This window comes from Zootoca vivipara, chromosome 1 (assembly GCF_963506605.1).
Source record: "Zootoca vivipara chromosome 1, rZooViv1.1, whole genome shotgun sequence".
In the NCBI taxonomy this organism is placed as follows: Eukaryota; Metazoa; Chordata; class Lepidosauria; order Squamata; family Lacertidae; genus Zootoca; species Zootoca vivipara.
Genome location: NC_083276.1, coordinates 21,681,062 through 21,706,326, shown reverse-complemented (window position 1 = coordinate 21,706,326; position 25,265 = coordinate 21,681,062). Strand labels below are relative to the sequence as shown.

General features: G+C 42.3%; 1 protein-coding gene across 3 annotated transcripts in view; it reads right to left on the bottom strand.

Annotated features, from left to right (window-relative positions):
• The window catches only part of TRIP11 (thyroid hormone receptor interactor 11), a 42,808-nt gene extending 19,317 nt beyond the window's left edge, over window positions 1–23,491 (bottom strand). The window contains exons 1-12 of one of the 3 annotated variants that reach the window (XM_035107268.2): window positions 23,046–23,491; window positions 17,480–17,556; window positions 17,213–17,323; window positions 16,407–16,685; window positions 14,860–14,928; window positions 14,341–14,506; window positions 12,294–12,635; window positions 11,433–11,473; window positions 10,122–10,328; window positions 6,619–9,672; window positions 5,926–6,066; window positions 5,434–5,627 (exon numbers count right to left, since the gene is read on the bottom strand). In XM_035107268.2, the coding sequence (XP_034963159.1) occupies window positions 5,434–5,627; window positions 5,926–6,066; window positions 6,619–9,672; window positions 10,122–10,328; window positions 11,433–11,473; window positions 12,294–12,635; window positions 14,341–14,506; window positions 14,860–14,928; window positions 16,407–16,685; window positions 17,213–17,323; window positions 17,480–17,556; window positions 23,046–23,190 (4,826 nt within the window). In that variant the 5' untranslated portion in view covers window positions 23,191–23,491. Of the gene's footprint in view, window positions 1–5,433; window positions 5,628–5,925; window positions 6,067–6,618; window positions 9,673–10,121; window positions 10,329–11,432; window positions 11,474–12,293; window positions 12,636–13,361; window positions 14,302–14,340; window positions 14,507–14,859; window positions 14,929–16,406; window positions 16,686–17,212; window positions 17,324–17,479; window positions 17,557–19,577; window positions 22,056–23,045 lie in introns of those variants that run through there. The other 2 variants (XM_060272246.1, XM_035107276.2) reach the window with 2 other exon arrangements.
• Window positions 23,492–25,265: the final 1,774 nt, after the last annotated feature.

Below are 25,265 nucleotides of genomic sequence, written 5' to 3'. Positions count from 1 at the left end.
CATACATCACTACTGGGAAAACCATAGCTTTAACTATACGGACCTTTGTCGGCAAGGTGATGTCTCTGCTTTTTAAGATGCTGTCTAGGTTTGTCATTGCTTTTCTCCCAAGAAGCAGGCGTCTTTTAATTTCGTGACTGCTGTCACCATCTGCAGTGATCAAGGAGCCCAAGAAAGTAAAACCTCTCACTGCCTCCATTTCTTCCCCTTCTATTTGCCAGGAGGTGATGGGACCAGTGGCCATGATCTTGGTTTTTTTGATGTTGAGCTTCAGACCATATTTTGCGCTCTCCTCTTTCACCCTCATTAAAAGGTTTTTTAATTCCTCCTCACTTTCTGCCATCAAGGTTGTGTCATCTGCATATCTGAGGTTGTTGATATTTCTTCCAGCAATCTTAATTCCGGCTTGGGATTCATCTAGTCCAGCCTTTCGCATGATGAATTCTGCATATAAGTTAAATAAGCAGGGAGACAATATACAACCTTGTCGTACTCCTTTCCCAATTTTGAACCAATCAGTTTTTCCATATCCAGTTCTAACTGTAGCTTCTTGTCCCACATAGAGATTTCTCAGGAGACAGATGAGGTGATCAGGCACTCCCATTTCTTTAAGAACTTGCCAAAGTTTGCTGTGGTCGACACAGTCAAAGGCTTTTGCATAGTCAATGAAGCAGAAGTAGACGTTTTTCTGGAACTCTCTAGCTTTCTCCATAATCCAGCGCATGTTTGCTATTTGGTCTCTGGTTCCTCTGCCCTTTCGAAATCCAGCTTGCACTTCTGGGAGTTCTCGGTCCACATACTGCCTAAGCCTGCCTTGTAGAATTTTAAGCATAACCTTGCTAGCGTGTGAAATGAGCGCAATTGTGCGGTAGTTGGAGCATTCTTTGGCACTGCCCTTCTTTGGAATTGGGATGTAGACTGATCTTCTCCAATCCTCTGGCCATTGCTGAGTTTTCCAAACTTTCTGGCATATTGGGTGTAGCACCTTGTAAGGTACTACACTTGGGCAAAAAAAATGAAAGGCACAAATACAGGATGGGTGACACCTGGCTTGAGAGCAGTACATGTGAAAAGGACCTAGGAGTCTTGGTAGACCACAGACTTGACATGAGTCAGCAGTGTGATGCAGCAGCTAAAAAAGCCAATGCAATTCTGGGCTGCATCAATAGGAGTATAGCATCTAGATCTAGGGAAGTAATAGTACCACTGTATTCTGCTCTGGTCAGACCTCACCTGGAGTACTGTGTCCAGTTCTGGGCACCACAGTTCAAGAAGGATACTGACAAGCTGGAACGTGTCCAGAAGAGGGCAACCAAAATGGTCAAAGGCCTGGAAACGATGCCTTATGAGGAACGGCTTAGAGAGCTGGGTATGTTTAGCCTGGAGAAGAGAAGGTTAAGGGGTGATATGATAGCCATGTTCAAATATATGAAAGGATGTCATATGGAGGAGGGAGAAAGATTGTTTTCTGCTGCTCCAGAGAAGCGGACACGGAGCAATGGATTCAAACTTCAAGAAAGAAGATTCCACCTAAACATTAGGAAGAACTTCCTGACAGTAAGAGCTGTTCGGCAGGGGAATTTGCTACCAAGGAGTGTGGTGGAGTCTCCTTCTTTGGAGGTCTTTAAGCAGAGACTTGACAGCCATATGTCAAGAATGCTTTGATGGTGTTTCCTGCTTGGCAGGGGGTTGGACTGGATGGCCCTTGTGGTCTCTTCCAACTCTATGATTCTATGATTCTAAGGGAGCTGGCATACAGCTTCCAGGTCATGTGGCCAGCATGACAAAGCCGCTTCTGGCGAACCAGAGCAGCACATGGAAACACCGTTTACCTTCCCGCTGTAGCAGTACCTATTTATCTACTTGCACTTTGACGTGCTTCCGAACTGCTAGGTTGGCAGGAGCTGGGACCGAGCAACGGGAACTCACCCCGTCGCGGAGATTCGAACCGCCGACCTTCTGATCGGCAAGCCCTAGGCTCTGTGGTTTAACCCACAGTGCCACCCGCGTCTGACACTTTAATTACTTTCTGAAAGAGAGCAAAGGAAGTGCCAGCAGGACTTCTGGACAAAAGCATACAAGGGTGTTCTCACATCATCGCCCATCTCAATAGGATGTCTGGACAAAACATTTCAACAAAACTAGCTGCTGACTCCCCTTCATGGATCAATGCCTTGTCGTGGCGAAGGGGCTTGAATAACTCAGAGAAGCTATGAGCTATGCCATGCAGGGCCACCCAAGATGGACAGGTCATAGTGGAGAGTTTTGACTAAACGTGATCCACCTGGAGAAGGAACTGGCAAGCCACTCCAGTATCCCTGCCAAGAAAACTCCATGGACAAAGACAACAGGCATATAAAAGTTATGACGCTGGAAGATGAGCCCCTCAGGTCGGAAGGCGTCCAACATGCTACTGAGGAAGAGCGGAGGACAAGTACAAGTAGATTCAGAGCTGATGAAGCGGCTGGGCCAAAGCCGAAAGGACGCTCAGTTGCGGATATGCCTGGAAGCGAAAGGAAAGTCCGATGCTGTAAAGAAAAATATTGCATAGGAACCTGGAATGTAAGAACCATGAGTGGAGGTAAGCTGGATGTGGTCAAAAATGAGATGACAAGAATAAATATCGACATCCTGGGCATCAGTGAACTAAAATGGAAGGGAATGGGCGAATTCAGTTCGGGTGACTATCATATCTACTACTGTGGGCAAGAATCCCGTAGTAGAAATGGAGTGGCCCTCATAGTCAACAAAAGAGTGGCAAAAGCTGTAATGGGATGCAATCTCAAAAATGACAGAATGATCTCGATACGAATCCAAGGCAGACCTTTTAACATCACAGTAATCCAAGTTTATGCACCAACTACCGGTGCTGAAGAAAGTGAAATTGACCAATTCTATGAAGACCTACAACACCTTCTAGAAATGACACCAAAGAAGGATGTTCTTCTCATTACAGGGGATTGGAATGCTAAAGTAGGGAATCAAGAGATAAAAGGAACAACTGGAAAGTTTGGCCTTGGAGTTCAAAATGAAGCAGGGCAAAGGCTAATAGAGTTCTGTCAAGAGAACAAGCTGGTCATCACAAACACTCTCTTCCAACAACACAAGAGAAGACTCTACACATGGATATCACCAAATGGGCAGCATCGAAATCAGATTGATTATATTCTCTGCAGCCAAAGATGGAGAAGCTCTATACAGTCAGCAAAAACAAGACCTGGAGCTGACTGTAACTCAGATCATCAGCTTCTTATAGCAAAATTCCAGCTTAAACTGAAGAAAGTAGGAAAAACCACTGGGCCAGTAAGATACAATCTGGATCAAATCCCTTATGAATACACAGTGGAAGTGAGGAACAGGTTTAAGGATTTAGATTTGGTGGACAGAGTGCCTGAAGAACTATGGATGGAGGCTCGTAACATTATACAGGAGGCAGCAACGAAAACCATCCCAAGGAAAAGGAAATGCAAGAAAGCAAAATGGCTATCCAACGAGGCCTTACAAATAGCGGAGGAGAGGAGGCAAGCAAAATGCAAGGGAGATAGGGAAAGATACAGGAAACTGAATGCAGATTTCCAAAAAACAGCAAGGAGAGACAAGAGGGTCTTCTTAAATGAGCAATGCAAAGAAATAGAGGAAAACAATAGAATGGGGAAAACCAGAGATCTGTTCAAGAAAATTGGAGATATGAAAGGAGCATTTCGTACAAAGATTACCATAATCAAGGACAAAAGTGGTAAGGACCTAACAGAAGCAGAAGACATCAAGAAGAGGTGGCAAGAATACACAGAGGAATTATACCAGAAAGATATGGAGGTCTCGTACACCCCAGGTAGTGTGGTTGCTGACCTTGAGCCAGACATCTTGGAGAGTGAAGTCAAATGGGCCTTAGAAAGCACTGCTAATAACAAGGCCAGTGGAAGTGATGATATTCCAGCTGAACTATTTAAAATCTTAAAAGATGATGCTGTTAAGGTGCTACACCCAATATGCCAGCAAGTTTGGAAAACTCAGCAATGGCCAGAGGATTGGAGAAGATCAGTCTACATCCCAATTCCAAAGAAGGGCAGTGCCAAAGAATGCTCCAACTACCGCACAATTGCGCTCATTTCACACGCTAGCAAGGTTATGCTTAAAATTCTACAAGGCAGGCTTAGGCAGTATGTGGATCGAGAACTCCCAGGAGTGCAAGCTGGATTTCGAAAGGGCAGAGGAACCAGAGACCAAATAGCAAACATGCGCTGGATTATGGAGAAAGCTAGAGAGTTCCAGAAAAACGTCTACTTCTGCTTCATTGACTATGCAAAAGCCTTTGACTGTGTCGACCACAGCAAACTATGGCAAGTTCTTAAAGAAATGGGAGTGCCTGATCACCTCATCTGTCTCCTGAGAAATCTCTATGTGGGACAAGAAGCTACAGTTAGAACTGGATATGGAACAACTGATTGGTTCAAAATTGGGAAAGGAGTACGACAAGGTTGTATATTGTCTCCCTGCTTATTTAACTTATATGCAGAATTCATCATGCGAAAGGCTGGACTAGATGAATCCCAAGCCGGAATTAAGATTGCCGGAAGAAATATCAACAACCTCAGATATGCAGATGACACAACCTTGATGGCAGAAAGTGAGGAGGAATTAAAGAACCTTTTAATGAGGGTGAAAGAGGAGAGCGCAAAATATGGTCTGAAGCTCAACATCAAAAAAACCAAGATCATGGCCACTGGTCCCATCACCTCCTGGCAAATAGAAGGGGAAGAAATGGAGGCAGTGAGAGATTTTACTTTCTTGGGCTCCTTGATCACTGCAGATGGTGACAGCAGTCACGAAATTAAAAGACGCCTGCTTCTTGGGAGAAAAGCAATGACAAACCTAGACAGCATCTTAAAAAGCAGAGACATCACTTTGCCGACAAAGGTCCGTATAGTTAAAGCTATGGTTTTCCCAGTAGTGATATATGGAAGTGAGAGCTGGACCATAAAGAAGGCTGATCGCCGAAGAATTGATGCTTTTGAATTATGGTGCTGGAGGAGACTCTTGAGAGTCCCATGGACTGCTAGAAGATCAAACCAATCCATTCTTAAGGAAATCAGCCCTGAGTGCTCCCTGGAAGGACAGATCGTGAAGCTGAGGCTCCAATACTTTGGCCACCTCATGAGAAGAGAAGAATCCTTGGAAAAGACCTTGATGCTGGGAAAGATGGAGGGCACAAGGAGAAGGGGACGACAGAGGACAAGATGGTTGGACAGTGTTCTCAAAGCTACGAACATGAGTTTGACCAAACTGCGGGAGGCAGTGCAAGACAGGAGTGCCTGGCGTGCTATGGTCCATGGGGTCACGAAGAGTCGGACACGACTAAACGACTAAACAACAACAACAGCTGCTGACTAGGATTCTGGGTACCAATAAGGCTAAAGGAAGCAAAGTTAATACCTGGCATTCTCCACTGCAGTTGATGAAAACTGCAGCTTTTCTTCCAAAACCTGGACCTTCTTTTTAAGCTTAGATTCCCGATCCTCAGCTGCTAAAGCTTCTCGTGTGGAAGTGTCTTCCCTTTCTAAAAGGTGATTGCGCAATCTCTCCAATTCTTGATTCAGACGCTGCTCCTTATCACGTAAATGCTGTATCTGTGTAATTAATTGAGGACACGTTGCTTCAGCTTTTCTTATTCACCCTCAGCTACCCACTCTTTCACTCACTCAATTTTCATCCTTCGATGGTGCCACATGTTTCTACGGAGACTTTCCCTGGTGCCCAGAGTCCCCTGCTTCCCCACCCGCAATTAAGCCTGCAAGGAGCATTATATTGCAACCTACAGACCTGGCCGCAGTGTGTACTTGGATTAGGGGTGGGTGTGACACCCAAGAGTTTGTTCAGTTTGCAAATATTCTCACAAGCCCCCAAAGGTTGGCAACTCTTGCATACCTCATTCTGTAGGGCACTAGTCTCCATTTGTTTCTGCTTGAGTGCTAACATGACTTTATCTCTCTCCTGCTGAAAAGCAACAGCCTTTTCCTGCATTGATTTTGCTTCATTTAACAGCTGGTTCAGCTCTCCTGCTTTCCCCTTCCAAAAATAAAAATAAAGAGAGGTTATTGCATTTTGAAGCTCTATCTTCTTTTAATGTTAAAGGTGCAGCACTGTGACAGGGAACTTGAAAGGATATAAATGTGGAAGTATGGTGATAAATTTGAGAATTAAACTAAGGCTGGCAACCCCGTGAACACTTATCTATGCATAAGCCCCTACTGAACACTGTTGAATTACATCTGAGTACATATGCATAAGATTGCATTGCAAATCAGATCTCCACTAGAATTTGCATCTTTCCTCATTTACAAACTTTACATTCTAAAATATATGAATATTTAAAAACTGATACAAGTCTTTTCCTCAGGAGACCTGAAGATGTTCCTTAGTTTTCAGCCTCTGCAAAAGTATAGACATTTCTCAAGCAAGAATGTCTAGAAACCTACTGACATCCTTCCTGGAATTCTGCATATGCAATTGGGACCCTGCGCCAGATAACGAAAATTAGCATTGCATGTCTTAATAGCAATCACACCTTTCTCCCTTTGACCTTGAACAAAACAAGCAAAAATTCAACTCATCACATACCTGCTCTTTCTCTTTCAACAGTTTTTCAAACGTAAAAGCCTTCTCCTTCATGGAACTAGACTCAAATTCCTTCTCCTTCAACATCATTGAGAACTGCAGGTTAGTCTCCTGTAGCGCTCTAAACTCGGTTTCTTTCTCCTTGCATTTTGCCACTATTCTATCATTTTCTTCTTTTAATTTACGGATGTCCATTTCTAAAATCAGAGTTCTCTCCTTTAGGTTAGTTAAACCTTGCTTCAGCAGTTCATTTTCGTTCTCTTTATTACTAAGATTTTCACTGAGAGAAAGCAACTGATCACTTTTTGATTTTATTAACAGGTCTTTTTCCCTAAGTGACTTCTGCAGGACATCACACTTCTCCTTCAAGTGCTTTATCTCAAATTCAGACCCCTCTTGACCCTTTCTTTCCATCTCTGATGATGCAGCCATAGAATCAGACAGCCTCTGATTATTCTCCTGCAGAGTTCGGATAGTTGAATCTTTTTCTTCCAGTGCTTTACTCATGCGCTCCAGTTCCTCATTTAGTGGTTTGGAGTCACTAGTAAACATCTGAGAAGCAGCACTGTTGGAAGTCTCCGATGACTGTGAAGCAGTGGTAGACTTTACTGGCAGAGGAGGTGTTACCATATCAAGTTTCCCCAGAATAAAATCCCTGGTGTTGTTCAGCTCTCCTATGCTATGCTGAACTTGTGCTAATTCTTGGCTAAATGTTTTCAGCTTTCTCTCATTTTGTTCATAGCCTTGAATCAAGCCATTATACTCTATCTGCAGCTGAGAATTGTTCTCACTATCCATGGAGATCTGTGTTTGAAGCCTTTGCAGTTCCTCTTGGAGATGAGCAGACTCATGTTGCATATTTTGGACAGTGGTCATTACTTGTTTCTTCCACTCTTCCATTTTCTTCACTTGCTGTTTCAAATTATCGCGTTCCTGTAAAAGCTCCTCGAACTGATTGCTGTTAATCCCTCCTAACTCATTGCCTCCATCCACGCTGGATGTCTGGAGGACGGTCAATAAAGTTTGGCATTTTTGACTTAAAGCATCAATCTCAATATCTTTCTCTCGAATGATCCGGGACAAGTTCTTAATAGTTTCTCGGGACATATCTTGGCTGCTGTTTTCAAATTCATTGGCTAGTTTTTGATTTTCTTCCTGAAGCTTTTTCAGAGCTGCTTCCTTAGCTGCTACAATGTCCATCATCTTGTGATATTCTGTTCTTAACTGACTGTTCTCCCTAGTCTTTTCACTAAGAACTGCCAGCACTTGCTCCCTTTCCATGGCATAGGCCTGTAATTGCTGCTGAAGGTAAATAATATCCTGCCCATAAGATGGAGATGAAACCCTTGCATGGAGAGTTTGTATCTCTAAGTTTTTCTCTTGGATGATTTGTGTGAGCTTGCCAACTTCATCTTTGGATAGCTGATCAATTTGTCTACTTAGCAAGACATTCTTTTCATTCAGAAGTTTGATCTCCATTTCTTTCTCCTTGATGCCTTTCACCAGCCTTTCAATTTCAGCTTTAGATAAGTCATGCTTCTCATTTCCATTTTCACCATTAAGTGTCTGAACTTTGGTTTCTTGAAAGAGAGCAGGAGGATCTGGCTGAATGACTGTTCTCTGATTATGCAACTGGTTTTTAATTTGTTCTATTGTCCGCTGCAAGCTTTTGATTTCCTCATCCTTTTCCAAGCACACCTGTTTGTGTGTGATGCTCATTTGTTCACATTGAAATTTGGACTCCTCAATCTCCTTTTTATACTCCTGCAGGGAATGTTGAAGTTGGGCCATTTTCTGATTCTGATCCTCAACCGTTCTTTTGTTAAGTTTTACTTCGTCTTCAAGATTATTTTTATGCAGAGTTAATTGTGTTACTTCTGCTTCAAGTTCAGTGATAATATCTAGGGTTTTGGGCTCAGCCAAAGAGGACAACCTACTCTGCTGGTCTTTCACTCGTTCAATTTCTTCTTTCAAATGATTGTTCTCTTCTTTCATGGTTGAAAGGCTTTTCTCCTTTTCTTCTAAACTTTGTTTTAAAATGTCAAATCTTTTGGAGTCCTTAATATAATCTTCATGCTGCTGCTCTAGTTCAGAAGCCCTGGTTTTAAATTTTTCAACCAACACTTCTTTCTCTTTTATGAGCTCCGTCAGTTGTTTTTGCCCAGCTAAACTAGTCGTTAACATCTCTTTGGTTTCCTCATGGTCAGCTTCCATCTGTTCAATGCTCCTCTTGAGTTCTGCTATCTCAAAGTCTTTCTCTTGGTTGAGTTTAACTAAGCGTTCGTGTTCAAACTGTAACACCGTGGTATTCATGTTACGTGCATTAGACAGCTCCTCAATGGTTTGCTCATAATTATGAGCCTGTTCCAACAACTGGCTTTCAGTTTGACTTAGTTCATTTTCTAGCCGCCTTTTTTCTAGTTTCAAAGCTTCCACCGTGGTATCTTTTTCAAAAGCGATCTTACTCTTCTCACTACTAGCTTCCTGTAACTGCTGTTTCAGTTCTTCACAAGCCATTTGAAGCTTTTCCTTTTCCATCTGAAGCGTTGAAATACATTTCTCCAAGTCTGTATTTATTAGTTTATTTTCTGAAATTTGCTCATTCAGCTTTGAAAATTCTGCTTCCCTTTCTTTGGATGATTGAACGTGAAAACTACTGTTAGATTCTTGACTTCCACTGTTAGATTCTGGACTTATCTTGCTTAACTTATTTTGGAGTACAGAAATTTCTTCTTCTCTTTGTGTTAGGTTTTTCTTTAATTCTACTATTTCCTGCTTATTTTTGGAGCTACAGCGCTGGGATGTTTTTAGCTGTTCTTTTAGCTCTTTTATTTTGTTTTCCAGGTGTTGTTTAGTCATGTGCAAATCATTAAGTGCAAATGTACACTGATCCAATTTCTCTCTCTGGCTTTCTAGCTCCTTGCTCATTTCCAGCTTCTCAGCTTCTAGCTTCGATGTTTTTCTTTTTTCAGACTCTGTGTCCATTTTTAGCTGGTTGACAGTATTAGCGGTTTCTGCATTCTGCTTGGCTAACTGCTCTTTTAATATAATCATATGCTAAAATAAAACACAAACAAATGTTTAAAAAGTAGAGAAAGCCCATACATGCTAAATAAACAGACCTATAAAGCACCCTGAAGAGTGGAAAAACCACCATCATTTCATCATTAGTTTTTCAAAATACTAGAGAAATTATGTTATTGAATTAAGCATTAATGTCAACACCAGTTAGGGTTGTATTCAACTAACTTTTACTCAAGAGTAGATCCGCTGAAATGAATGAACCAAAGTTAGTCATGACCATTAATCTGAATGGGCCTACTCTGATATATTCCATCCAGCATTCTCTGAAAACCTGCATTATTTCTCTGCACAACAAAGCAAATTCACTGACGAGTAATACTGATAAAAGTGACCCAGCCAATAGTTTTAGATTTCAGTACAGATAATGAATATCCTTATACCCACCCAACCCCTTTAGTTTATTCAATATAAAAAAAGATTACCTGGGTAGCTTCTTGGTTCTGCTTGTCCAATTCTTCTAGTTCTGCTATTAATGTTTCTTTTTCAGCAATACTTTCATTAAATTCATGTTCTTTCCTTTCCAAGTCTTGTCTTAACTGATTTAACTCTAAGTTCTGTCCTTGAGTCGATACATATGCATCACTTTCACACGTTGGTTGTAAGCTTTCCAGTTTTGTTTGAAGCCCTTCCTTAATTTAGACAGAAAAAAGACCCTACATTTAATAGGATAAAATCAATTTGAGAATATTCATGAGTATCAATCAGTTGGGTTTTTTGTCTTTTTTAAGAGGCTTTGAAATTATTTATGGAAGACACAAAATTCACTTTAATGACTGAAAGTACTAAATTAGCCAAATGGGAAGACAATGCTATTCATTTGAAAAGAGAGGGCACCATTTATGTTATTCCTGTCCAGTTTGTAACAAGCTTAGAAAACAACCCCATGCCTGGGCACAAATTTCATATTGCATAAACCACTTTTATTACATTAAAAGATTTAAGTGTATTTGCAATTCATACACAGCTTTAGGAAATAAACATATTTCTGAATTTATGGAATTGCAAAAATTACAACATTCTGGAAGCATGAGATGCCCTTTTTTTAAGGGGATGCAAACATTAAATCAGGGAAGGCATGAACATAAATGCTTACTAACTTGCCTTGTCTGGTCAATTTATTGTTTGGTAAGGTCTGAAGAGGGGGAACGCAAGTGTCGCTGTGGTCTAAACCACAGAGCCTAGGGCTTGCCGATCAGAAGGTCGGCAGTTTGAATCCCTGCGGCGGGGTGAGCTCCCGTTGTTTGGTCACAGCTCCTGCCAACCTAGCAGTTCGAAAGCATGTCAAAGTACAAGTAGATAAATAGGGAAGGTAAATGGTGTTTCCGTGCGCTGTTCTGGTTCGCCAGAAGCAGCTTAGTCATGCTGGCAACATGACCTGGAAGCTGTCTGCGGACAAACACTGGCTCCCTCGGCCTATAGAGGGAGATGAGCGCGCAACCTGAGAGTCGTCCGCGAATGGACGATCAGGTGTACCTTTAAGGTCTGAAGATACTGTGCTATTGTGCTCTCTCCATCAGTGTACCATTGAGGACATAGTATACTACTATGCGCTGACAGAGATTGGGGAAACTGCAGCAACCTCCTAGTATTCACATAAATTTGGGTTCACATTTATCTATTTCTCAGTTGCATTAAAACAGAAGTAAGCAACACAGGGCATGTGTGGCTGTTGGAGCAGTTTCATACTATGGAAGGTTATTTGTAAAAGCATGAGAATTTAGTAATCTGTTTACCTGATCTGATTTTTTTAGTCTTGTTATTTCATTTTCCGCATCTGTAAAAACAATAAAAAATAACAGCTATTATTTTTAGAGGGAAGAAGGAGGAGGAAGAGGAGGAGGAGAAGTTTGTATTTGATATCCCGCTTTATCACTACCTGAAGGAGTCTCAAAGCGGCTAACATTCTCCTTTCCCTTCCTCTCCCACAACAAACACTCTGTGAGGTGAGTGGGGCTGAGAGACTTCAGAGAAGTGTGACTAGCCCAAGGTTACACAGCAGCTGCATGTGGAGGAGCGGAGACAGGAACCCGGTTCACCAGATTATGAGTCCACCGCTACACCATGTTGGCTGACAGAGAAGGGAGAAAGTATACAAGAATACAAAGGCAACACCTAAGGTTATAATAGCAAAGATACGATTTTGGAATTTTACATACTACCAAGTTAAAACAAAAAAGCTAGCATTAAAAATAATTGTGTAATTACTGTTTATTTATTTTCTATCACTCATCATTTCTGTGACAGCCACTCCGAAATAAGATAGAAACCAAGGCAGCCAAGTGAATTTCAGTATAACAACATACACATCTCTAATACCGTATGTATATTCTTAGAGGCACTCATTTTCATACACTTAGGCCAGGAACCAGACTCCTCAGCTTTCCTTTCCAGGCAGCAGCCTTATTCCTGAAAGTCAAGGGGAATTTTGGAATAGCATTCCATGAGAGGACACTACTCGAAGAGAAAATGGCCAAATCCCACCCCCATCCTCACATGGGGCTTTCTTCATATGTCTCTTTGAAGTGCATTTCAAGATTGTCCTAAAACTATATGTACATAATAAAATTAGACACAACATTACAGTGGCTTCATACCAAGAAGTGCTTGCTGTAGTCGGAGCACTTCTGCTTGCAGCGATTCTGCTGCAGACTTAGGGACTTCCACCTGTGTTTTTAAATCAGCCTGTTCTTCAAGAAGAGATGCCTGGAATTTATGGGAATCAGATCTGAGTCTTTCATATTCCTGCATTAGTTGACTTTTCTCTGTTTTCACCAATTCAAGTTCTTTCCAGAGAATATTTTTCTCTTCTGCTGCTGATGACAGTTGTTGACTTAAACTTTTTACTTTATCCTGCAAGTCCTTCAGCTGTGATGCTGTCGATTCAGCCACAATGTTCTGTGGGTCACATTCAGAAGAAGTGTCAGCAGCTGCACCAACTATAAAGTAGAAAAAATGCAATTGTAACATCTCCCAGATATAGGGCATTTCCCCATGGCAGTCACAAGATCTACGTGCCAAAGAAATGTAATAATGGGTTGGGTCCAGAGTCAAAACATGCATAATGGGGCTGACAAAACTCAACTTGTCTGCCTTTCCTTCCCACACCACCAGACACCAGAAAATGCTTCATCAAGGGTTTGAAGGGCCATGCAGAAAGATGTAAGCTGTGGTCTAGGGCGCTCGGGAAAACCCAATAACCCACTGACCATTAGTGGAACAATTTCAGGGGGCTGCTGTGGAGAGAGGGGGCAGGGAAGACTCCTTCCATGAGCCCCATTACATATATGTAACTCTGGATCCAACACAATAATTTTGGAATAGCAGGTATTTTCAACCTGTGAAAAATCAGTTTTTTCTCCAGCAGATATGTTGTCAAAAATCAATTATAAAAATCAAAGGTTTAATTAACACTGTTTGGCATTCATAGCTCAATTACAAGTGACCAATTATTCTGGTTCCTAAAATATCTATTTCTCACAAGTACAGAATTAATATTATGTGGCACCTATAGCAGTACCAGCTCTACATATGGAAGCAGCCGAGTTAGTCCCAAGCTGTTGGCTTTATGTATGAACCATAAAAATTGGTGGTGACGCTGATAGGCAAAGCATAAAACAATGACATGGTTCTTATTAGAAAAGACTAAGAAGCTTTTGCTTTACCAGCATGTTGGATCATGTCCCTAAAGATGGCTGAAACAGGAATTTCCAGGATCTACTTCCAACGCTTTTTGAGCCTGCTAGGTAGAAAGGGTATGTTCAAAGGGTGTGTTCAAAGATGAACTGCACTGTGTCTGTGTTTGTGAACCTAGTCATTATGTGAATTCTGTGGCTGCTGAATGTACAGACGTAGGTAGGTAGGATGTAGGTAACTTTAAAAATGACTTTTTCCTAATACAGATGCTAAAAAGCATGTGTGTGTAAACATGCACAGAATCAGGCTGCACATTTTTATTTTATCTTACATTCCCTATGGCCAGCATCACGCCCAGCTGTGTCCAGAGTTAAATGTCACATTGAATAAATAAGACGTGTGTGAGAACAAAACAAGTTTTCCACCTCTCGGCAAAACCGATTGCTAACCCATCACAGACTTGGTTAGGTATCTAGACAGAAAAGTCAGTGTAGGATACCTAGGAAACCATCATTATAATTTCTTCTGAACTTTTGATTGGTTCTTACAACTTATTTAAATGCACCAAGGCCAATAAATGTGCAAATTGTCATACACAGTGTCATACACATAAAGGGTACAGTGGTACCTCGCAAGATGAATGCCCTGCAAGACAAATTTTTCGCAAGACGAATGCGTCTTGCGATCTGATGGTGACTCACAAGACAAATTCGTTTTGCGAAAAATTCATCTTGTAAATCGCGGTTTCCTATAGGAGTGCATTGAAATTTAATTAATGCGTTCCTATGGGCAAAAAAAAAATTTCAATGCATTCCTATGGGAAACCGCAATTTGCAAGACGAATTTTTTGCAAAACAAATTGACTCGCGGAACGAATTAAATTCGTCTTGCGAGGCACCACTGTATTCTTGAATGCCATACATATTTGGTTCTCTCAAGAGCTAGAATCAATGACAATAGATTATCAACAATTCATTTAAAAACTCCCATCAAACCAATAAACAAGACCTTTCTGTAACTGATCCTCAAGTTCTTCTATTCGTTCCTCGTATTCACCCAGTTCTTCTCGATGACGTCGGCTTATTTCTGCTAATTTATGACGATGTGCATCCTGTAATACTGAAAGCTCATGTTGATGCTCATCTATTTCTTGACTCAAGTTCTGTTTTAGCTCCTAAAATGTGCATTTTAAAGAAAGTTACACCATCTGTCTAAGATACAGGATGCAGATTATGTCTTGTATTTTTAATGTGAGCAATAGTTCATGCAAGACTTCTGAAGACTTGGGCATGGTACACATTTTATAACTATATCTTTATATACGCAATATAACAACACAGTTTACTTGTAAGAAACAACACAACATCTTGTTTTAATTCACTCAGATAATTTCTCCACCTCACCTTTAATCGTAGTTTGTCCATAGTTAAGGACGTGAATATCTTGTTTTATGTGAATATTTACAAATTGAAAGAGGATTAACAGAAAATGTAAAGTAAGAGGACTTATTTATTAAAATAGTCTTACCTTGATAATATTTTGCAGCTTGCCGATTTCATTCTGATCTGTATTATTTGCTCCTTCTGCTTTGGAAAACTAAATAACAGGGAGAGAAAACTTTTAGTTTTGAAAATGCTGAAAGATATTCAACTACAATGTATGGGATCTGCAGCAGATTTTGGGAGAATATGGGAGGTTGCAGATGGAGAACGGAAGAAGGGGAAATCAAATTTGTGCAAGCCCATCCTGTGGAACTCTCTCAGATGTCAAGGAAACAAACAACTATCTGACTTTTAGAAGACATCTGAAGGCAGCCCTGTTTATGGAAGTTTTTAATGTTTTAATGTTTTATTGTATTTTAAATATTTTGTTGGAAGCGACCCAGAGTGGCTGGGGAAACCCAGCCAGATGGACAGGGTATAATTTTTTATTATTATTTTTTTTAAAAAATCATCATCATCATCATCATTATCAGAAATCCCACCAGGCACATGGAGGGCTCCATGGGGTAGGGGAGGGAGGGAAAGTGTCATTTGTACAAAAGGAAGTCCATTGTGCAAGAATAATGTTACCAACGGATACCACCCACTAAATGTTTGAAGAATTGCATGTAGTAGAAGCAACATAGAAATCAGTCATAAGTTTATTAGATTTAAATTTTTTAGAGTTGTCTTTAAGTTAGCCGTCTATTGATTTAAATGGGTCTAATGCTGGACCGCCATCTGTCATGGATGCTTTAGTTGAGATTCCTGCATTGGGGTCCCTTCCAACTCTACCATTCTATGATTCTATGATAATCAGAGTATGACTGAGCTGAATTAAACCCAAGAATAAGATTAAGAAATAGGTTAATTCTATAATTCAATGTAATCCAGTGAACAGAATGCCAGAAGAATCTACATTCAAATCATAGCTTAGTCTATTATTTATCAGCTTAAATGTTAACATCTCTCAGCCAATAATATACCACATATTTCTAAGGAAGAGAGAGAGAAGATTAGAAAAAAGCACTGATATTCGAATGCAATACATAGTAAAACAGCATTTTAGATATTCACATTTATGTTTCTTTTTAAAAAAATTCTCCAATAAATACATATAACTGATCTGCTTTGGATCCCCTTTGTCAAAAGAACAAAGCTGCATACATAAGATTCAAAGTTGACATACATTTCTATCCACTTTGACATGTCACAAACATCAAACCACAACACCTGAGAGCTTGAATGAAGCAAGCGTGTGCTTTTCAGAGCTTTACAACCCAAGCATTCAAGGCTAAATGCAGTTCCACCACAATCTTGCAGAGCTTTGCACTCCATGATTTGTAAGAGAAAGTTGGACACTGTCACCACACTTCTGCCATTCATGTATTTATATATATTATAAAGAATTACCCAGTTTTAGAAATAAGGAAGCCAATAATATCTCATTTAATGGAAAAGCCCAGAATAGTTATCTAATTCCTGACAAATCTTCCACCCCAGGAGGGACTGTAGCATGGGTTTTATTACCAGTTAACTCAAAAAGTGTTATAAATTCAGAACACTTGTACGTAACACAGGAAAGTGATCCACCTGTGCAATCTGTTTCCAATGGTCCACTTCCGATTCAAGCCTAGAAACTTCATTTGATAGTCTGTTTATTTCTTGTTGGGACCAGATCACATCTCCGAAGTCCATGTCATCTCCTTGAAAACCAGAAGAACTATGTCTAACCATAGGGACAAAGGAAGCTGATGGAGTGGTTGATGGAGAGGCAGCAGCTCCTAACTGTGCTGACTGAGCAGCTGACTGCACCTTCCGCAGTTGCTCCTGCAGTGTATTCTGCCTGGCTTTAAGATGGCTGATCTCCACCTAAATAGACAGGACACAGTTACATGTAAGATTCAGTATGAAGGAACAAATAATCTCAGAATTTACCTATCACCTGATAAAAGTATTCCCATCTGAGTGGAAGACTTCAGAGATTGTAATAAAGCAGGAAAGGGTCTATGCTACGCTACTGTCTCCTGGAGAAGGAAAACCACTCTGGGATTAGGGCAAACATAAAATGACATTCATAACGTATTTCTGTGCTTTAGTCCTTCATTGAAATTCCACCAACACTGAAACAATTCAAGAAGTATATGAAGAGCTGATTCAACAATTATCCCTATTTCTTTAGTGACAAAAAATTTGACTGGGTAAGCAAATTGTGGGTAGCCAGTGCAGCTTAACTCAGACAAAAAGCCATTGATATTATATTTCAATAAAAGAAACAGTAGTGCGCACATACACACAAAATCCTTGATCACCAACCCTTAGGGTGAAAACTTATAAATCTAATGAATCAATCAATGTACACATCCATGCTGAACAACAATTTCTGTGTCACTTTATACCTCTTTCTGCTGTAGCTGATTCCGGTATTCTATGGACTGTTGCTTTATTTGAAGCTCTGCTGCTTCATGCTTTTCTTCCATATCATTATAAGCCTTCTTCAGCCTCTCATTCTAGAAGGGGAAACAAGTAAACTGAATCGTCAAATAAAAGAATCCTAAATCCAATTTAAACCAGCATTCTACTGTAGTGAAAATAGGCCAAGAAGTCCAGGTTTAAGAACAGGTGTTATTTTTTTCAGTGTGCTTTTACAGATTTATTTTTTTTACCTCTGATCTCAGTGTTCCATGAATATTTTCTACATCCCGCAGACTGGAGCTGGATACAGGAAAATCTGCTGCAGAACCTGAAAGGAATGGAGAAAGGTAATACAAATGAAATCAATTATCACAACAGTATATGTATGTGGATAGGTTTAGTGGCAATATATTAAAAAGTGTCAATTGAAGGTAGACTATTTAAAAGGATTTCTTAGACTGAACTATTACTACTTCAGTACTGTATTAGTCCCCGAGAATCAATTAAAAATAACACAACATTTTAGAATTCATGTGTGTTGGATTTAAAATGGAAACAAACATATAATGGACCGACCATATTTTGGATATTTAACCACTTTTTCAAAACAACAGCAGCAAAAAACAGGAAGGTTGACTCCCTATAATTGTTTCTTACCTACATAAATCTCAGAGATTATGTGTAAACCATATTCTTCCCTTATGATATAGTGACTGTTTGTGTATAATAAAACATAATGCAAGTAGGGATAGTGCTGGAATATTTTATTGGTGCATTTAGTAAATACGTTCTCAACCTTTAAACTTCTATGTCACTGGCAGGTAAAAAGGACATTGATACAGATGCTTGAAAACTTACTGGAAAACTTGGTATTCAAGAAAGTCGCTACACATTTTAAATTCAAATGTATCTTCCAGAAACTGCCTAAAAATATTATGTTCTACTTGTTCTAGGCAACTGATATACTTTGCTTTTTTCACAACACCCTGTTGGAATAATGGATAATCTCCGGAATCTCACTATTATTTGACAAATGATAGAACAGTCACAGTATATAGACCTTTAACACGATGGTTGAACTTTGCCTTCTGAGTGTACACAGTGAAAAATGTCTTATGTGACATCATCTTTCTTTCTTTTGCATTTGAGTGTATATGCATTTCTACCAACAGAAAGATACATAAAAATAACGATGTGCAATACCGTAGTTATTAGACCAAAATTATTTTTGCTGTCCTCCTTTCCCATGTGCCACCTGTTCTCCAAAGCTCTTGACAATTTAAATTGCTTAGTTATGGATAACTTCTCATGATAAATTTGCTAACATTTTCTAAAACATACTATTCTAAATGAAACAAAGCCAACTGGCGATTAAATCAACCAATAAAGAAAACTACACTCAAGTTGCATGTTACTAACCAACACAATGTATTATAAATTGGTACAAACCTTTTATGGAAAGCATGTTTGTATTAGGTAAAGGGACCCCTGACCATTAGGTCAGTCGTGACCGACTCTGGGGTTGCGCGCTCATCTCGCATTATTGGCCGAGGGAGCCGGCGTATAGCTTCCATGTCATGTGGCCAGCATGACAAAGCCACTTCTGGCAAACCAGAGCAGCACATGGAAACGCCGTTTACCTTCCCGCTGTAGCGGTTCCTATTTATCTACTTGCATTTTGACGTGCTTTCAAACTGCTAGGTTGGCAGGAGCTGAGACCAAGCAACGGGAGCTCACCCCGTCACAGGGATTCAAACCGCCGACCTTCTGATCAGCAAGCCCTAGGCTCAGTGGGTTTAACCCACAGCGCCACCTGGGTCCCTCATGTTTGTATTACATGTTTGTAATTTATACTATAACTTCCTATGAAGTTTATATTAGTGGTGTGCTTTCTAAGACTGCCCAGGTATAGCAATATATACAGAGTGAACAAATGAAAACCAAATGCTAAAGGGGACAAAGCTCTGCCAGAAATACAGATATATTTTTTTTTGCCAGTGACATATACATTATCCTCACTTGATCCACAAATTCCACCTGTCATTAAAAATGTAATTTGCCTTAGGCAGTTGTTAAGTGTGAACTCAAAACGGTGGTAAATCTTAATCGTGGTTTAGGACAGAAAGCCTTCCAGATGATCCACTGTTTCCCCACTACTCCCACAACCCATGCTGGCTAGGATGATGGCAGCTGGAGACCAGCAGTGCCTGGAAGGTTCCAGGTTCCCCATCCCTGATCTACAGATAGCCCATTTTACACTTGATGTTTTTTAGAAAAGAAACTACCCCGATTTAGATCTTTAAAGCCCATTACACCAGCAAACAGCACAATATCCAAGGCATTTCTTACTGTTTTCTGCCAGGTGTTCCACACTGTTCCCTCCTTTATGATCTCCATGGTTGACTGCTGTTTTGTGATGTTCTTCATGAATGGTCCCAGTTTTAAAAGTCTTCTGAAATATCCTCATTGTACCTATCACAATAATGCCATTTCCCCCAACCCCCAATATCTAACCTGTTTGGTGCAAGTTTGTGTTTCTGTGGAGGTGCCAAAACAGTGCAACATCATACCAAAAGAACTTCACCAGGTCCCATTCCTGTGTGTTTTTTGGTGAGCAGTCAAGACTTTTCTTTTCAATATACTGTTTTATGAAAATTGATTCTTCGGCTACTTTTTGTGCATAGTGTGCTTTTTTCCTTTATTTAGAAAGGGCACTTTTAACAGTTTGCTTGTTTTGTATTTGTATTTGTTATTGTTTCCATTTGTTTACACTGTTTGTGGCCTTGCATATTTTTGGATGGGGTGGGCAAGATAGTACTTTATTTCAACATTTGTAGCTCCAACTCAACACAATTCTCCCCACCCTTTCATAAGCTTTTGATCTGACTCTGCTACCTTGCCTCCACATGAGAAAAGCTCAGGTGAATCAGACCAAAGGCCCATTTAGTCCAGCATCCTGTTCTCACATAGGCCAACCAGGTGCCTGTGGGAAACCCGAAAGTGGGAACTGAGCATGGCAGCACTCTTCCCCAACTGTGAATCACAGGAACTGTCATCTAACCTTAACTCTGCCATTTTTTTAAAAAACTTTACTTATTTTTTTTGACAAAGTAATAGTAATAAATAAATAAAAATAACAATGTGCACCCCACCCCCGTGACCATTCCATTGTAACTACCCAACCTCCCAAAATTTCAACACGACTTGCAATTGTTTGACCCCTTACCATTTTAACAGTACAAAATCTACAAACACCTTCTATATCTCCTTGAAATCATTTCTCCTACCATATTTCCCGTCTTACCTTAATAGAACATGTCAATTTACCATTAATAGCTACACCCCACACCTCTTTATACCATTCTTCTATTTTACATTCACCTTGCCCTGTCCTACCTACAATAATTTGGGGCAGCTGTCAACAAATTCGTGAGCAAGTCCTTCCTGGCCTGCGAAACTTCCACCCCATCGTAAATCGATTGACAATACTACTTCTGGACTTTCGAAACAAAATATCCCCCCCCCCCTTCCAGTAGCACCTTAGAGACCAACTAAGTTTGTCATTGGTATGAGCTTTCGTGTGCATGCACACTTCTTCAGATACACTGAAACAGAAGTCTCCAGACCCTTATATTTAGTGTGAGGGTGGGGAGGGGTATTCTCAGGAGGGTGGTGCGAATGGGTGTTTGACTGATAGGTGTGGAAACTCGTTGATGATTGTTAACGACTGCAATTTGTCTTACAGGAAAAAGCAAGGGGTGAGATGGCTAAAGATAGCTTTATCATTTATAATGAGATAAGAATCCAATGTCTTTGTTCAGGCCAGGTCTCTCCATGGACTTTTGGTCAGCTTTAACCCAGTGATTTCTCCTTAAACACACTTTGCCAAAATAAAAATAAAGTACATATTTATACCCTTAACTCTGTCATTCTGCCGTGGATGCTTTAACAGCTTGGTAGGTTTCTGGATGAAACATCGGCTCTAGATCCATTTCAGTCCGGCTTTCGCCCTGGTCATGGTACCGAGACAGCTCTGGTAGCCTTAACAGATGATCTCCGTAGACAGCTGGATCGAGGTGGGTCGGGACTGCTGATTCTTTTAGACCTGTCAGCAGCCTTCGATATGGTCGATCATGACCTTTTAGACCACCGCCTTGCCGACGTGGGGATTCAGGGCACAGTCCAACAATGGCTGCGTTCCTTCATCTCAGGTCGGGGACAGAGAGTGGCGCTAGGGAGGGAGTTGTCGCCGCGGCACCCCTTGGTGTGTGGAGTCCCGCAAGGCGCAATCCTTTCCCCAATGCTTTTTAATATCTTTATGCGCCCCCTTGCCCAGATTGTCCGGAGTTTTGGGCTGGGTTGTCATCAATATGCTGATGACACCCAGATCTATCTGTTGATGGACGGCTGCCCTGCCTCGGCCCCGGACACACTCACCAGGTGCTTGGAAGCTGTGGCTGGATGGCTACGTGGGAGCCGACTGAAGTTAAATCCTTCGAAGACAGAGGTCCTCTGGCTAGGTCGGGGCGACATGGGGTTGGGGGGCCAACTCCCATCTTTTGCAGGGGCTCAATTGGTACCAGCGCCTTCTGTCAAGAGTTTGGGTGTAACCTTTGACGCCTCCCTTTCCATGGAGGCGCAGGTTGCATCCACAGCAAAGGTGGCATTTTTCCATCTCCGCCGCATCAAGCAGTTGGTCCCTTACCTCTCTCGCCCCGATCTGGCCACAGTGATCCATGCGACGATCACCTCCAGGCTTGACTATTGTAACTCGCTCTACGCAGGGTTGCCCTTAAAGCTGACCCAGAAACTCCAGCGGGTGCAGAATGCCGCGGCGAGGCTCCTTACAGGGTCCCGGCCGCGGGATCACATTCATCCAGTGCTTTACCAGCTGCACTGGCTCCCGGTGGAGTACAGGATCAGGTTTAAGGTGCTGGTTTTGACCTTTAAAGCCCTATGCGACTTGGGACCCTCGTACCTACGGGACCGCCTCTCCTGGTATGCCCCGCGGAGGACCTTAAGGTCCACAAACAATAATATTCTGGAGATCCCGAGTCATAAGATGGCTAGATTGGCCTCTACTAGAGCCAGGGCCTTTTCAGTACTGGCCCCAACCTGGTGGAACGCTCTTTCCCAGGAGACCAGGGCCCTGCGGGATTTGTCATCTTTCCGCAGGGCCTGCAAGACAGAGCTGTTCCGCCTGGCCTTTGGGTTAGACTCAGCCTGACCCCTGTGTTTTTCTCCCTCATGGCTTGGATTTATGGCCTACTTGAAATGAGGCTGCACTTTAAATTTTAATACTGTATTTTAATCTGTATTTTAACTAATTGTTTTTATGTTTTATTGTGGTTCTGTTGATGTCAGCCACTTATGGCCTACTTGAAATGAGGCTGCACTTTAAATTTTAATACTGTATTTTAATCTGTATTTTAATTAATTGTTTTTATGTTTTATTGTGGTTCTGTTGGTGTCAGCCGCCCTGAGCCCGGTTTTTGACTGGGGAGGGCGGGGTATAAATAAAAATTTATTATTATTATTATTATTATTAACTGAGATTCCTGCATTCCAGTGGGTCGCACCAGATGACCCTTAGGGGGCCCCTTGCAACTCTACGATTCTAGGATTTTAACTCCACCCTTCCCCATCCCAAGAACACATTTGGCATTTATAGACAACTCCCAGCATCAGAGCTACTCCCCTCCGGTATTTATGACACTTTTGATTCCCTCCCCCCGTGTCTTTCTTTTGTCTTCTCTACGCTGAGGACCCCTGAGTGTTGTCACCTTCCCCTCCCTCCCTCCTTCCCACTTTCCTTACCTCCCACCTCCTCCGCGCCGCCTTCCAGCAGCATATCCTTGGTGAAGCTGGAGATCTGACCGGTCAAGGTGGACAGGCTGCCTCCCACCTGGCCCACCAGGGACTGCCCAAGTCCCGCTCCCAGGCCGCCCAGCCACGACGCCATCACCGCTGCCGCTCAGCAGCCGAAGGGGAAAAACAAGGCGCCGCCGCCGCCACCAAGAGCAGCTGCTGCTGCTGCTGCTGCCGCCGCTTCCCCTCAGCGCCGCTTCCCCACGCCCGCCTCGGGGAGCAGCCCAGAGAAGGGAAGGCAGCTGCTGGGCCTCCCTCAGAGCTACAGGGCCGCCATAAAGCACCTCGCGCTTCCCCTCCACCCGGGCTCCTTTCTTCAGTCAGCCGTGGGGCCTCCAAGTTGGGCTGCCACCTCGACGGCCGCCATGACACATCCCAGCTACACCATAGAGCGGCAGCCGCTAGCGCGCCCCTCCGGACGCCCAGGGACGTGGCCCGGAGAGCAAGGCCAGCCGGGATACGGGAGGATAAAGCGGCGGCGCGGCGGCGCCCTCAAGCCGCAAGTGGGAGAAGCGCAGGCAGCCCGGATTTCGCCGAGCTCCAGTCGGTTCGGAGGGCGGCAAGGCAAGGGCGGGAGGCGGCGTAACCAATCTGGGGCACCTTTACCATAGCTGCCAAGTTTTCCCTTTTCTCGCGAGGAAGCCTATTCAGCATAAGGGAAAATCCCTTAAAAAAAGGGATAACTTGGCAGCTATGACCTTTACTCCGAAAGGTGTACTGATTCACAGTCAAATGAAGTTTATTTCACTCCAACTATCTATGCCCCAATCTTATTCAATGTTAATGCAAGATTTCTTTCCCAGTCCTCAGCATCCAATCAACCAGGACTGTCAGCTGTGTCATCTCAAAGGAGGATGTTTAAATCCAGTGAAAGGCGACTTCGGGGTGTGGCGCTCATCTTGCTTTAGGCCAAAGGAGCCGGCGTTTGTCCACACAGCTAGCTCTCCGGGTCATGTAGCCAGCATGACAAAACCACTTCTGGCACAACAGAACACTGTGGTGGAAGTCAAGAGCGCACAGAAACGCTGTTTACCTTCCCACCGCAGAGGTACCTATTTATCTACTTGCATTGGTGTGCTTTTGAACTACCATACTAGGTTGGCAGAAGCTGAGACAGAGCAACGGCAGCTCATGTCGCCAGGCAGTCTCAAGCACGTCGGGCACCATGGTGCAGAGATCGCTCCAGCGCCCCCCGCCCCGCTCCTTGCCGCGACTGGTGGGCGGACACAGCGTGCAGCAGTTTCCGTGCAGCTCCCCCCTACCGGGCCGACGCCCTGCGCCACCCAGACTACCCCTAGAGCCGGCCCTGCATGTCGCGAGGTTTCGAACTGCCGACCTTCTGATCGGCAAGCCCAAGAGGCTCTGTGCTTTAGACCACAGTGCCACCTGCTCCCTCTCTCAAAATAGCACTGTCTTCAACAGGGTTGTTGATGAGCGATGCACACATTCAGTATCAATTTATTTAGAGAATTTTCACATGCGCACCCTAACACACGCACACTGCTGACATAATTCTGGTTTTGAAGGTAATGAATGTGCTGGTGGGTGAAGTATACCTCCATAGCTTGCTCAACAGGATTAAGAGAAAAGATGGCTGAATCAAAAAGCCTAGTCAAAGTTAACGCAGAACCTGGCTAGAATGTTCTGCGTTATCCAATACATATCAGCTTAACATTAGAGGCTTTGAAAGAAACCTGTTTACCTTCCTGCCAGAACTGGATTCTACATTCTCCTAATAGGGAAATTAGGCTATGAAATGAACAGAAGATACATTCAATGCTTCCCATGCTTCAGGTAGTTCTAGTTACAGGTAGGTAGCCGTGTTGGTCTGACGTAGTCGAAATAAAAAATTCCTTCCAGCAGCAACTTAGAGACCAACTAAGTTTGTCATTGGTATGAGCTTTCGTGTGCATGCACACAAAAGCTCATACCAATGACACACTTAGTTGGTCTCTAAGGTGCTGCTGGAAGGAATTTTTTATTTTGTTTCAGGTAGTTGTGACGCTGACATTACTGGACAACAAGTTTAGTTCATAAACTGCAGTCCAAACTAATGGAGAGAGTTCATGTAAGATTTTCAAAGGCTCAAGGCTTTCCGTTAACATAACCCTTAGTTAGATGACTAGAGGTCTGTGATGAAGGAACAACATATCAAGGTCAGGGGCTGCT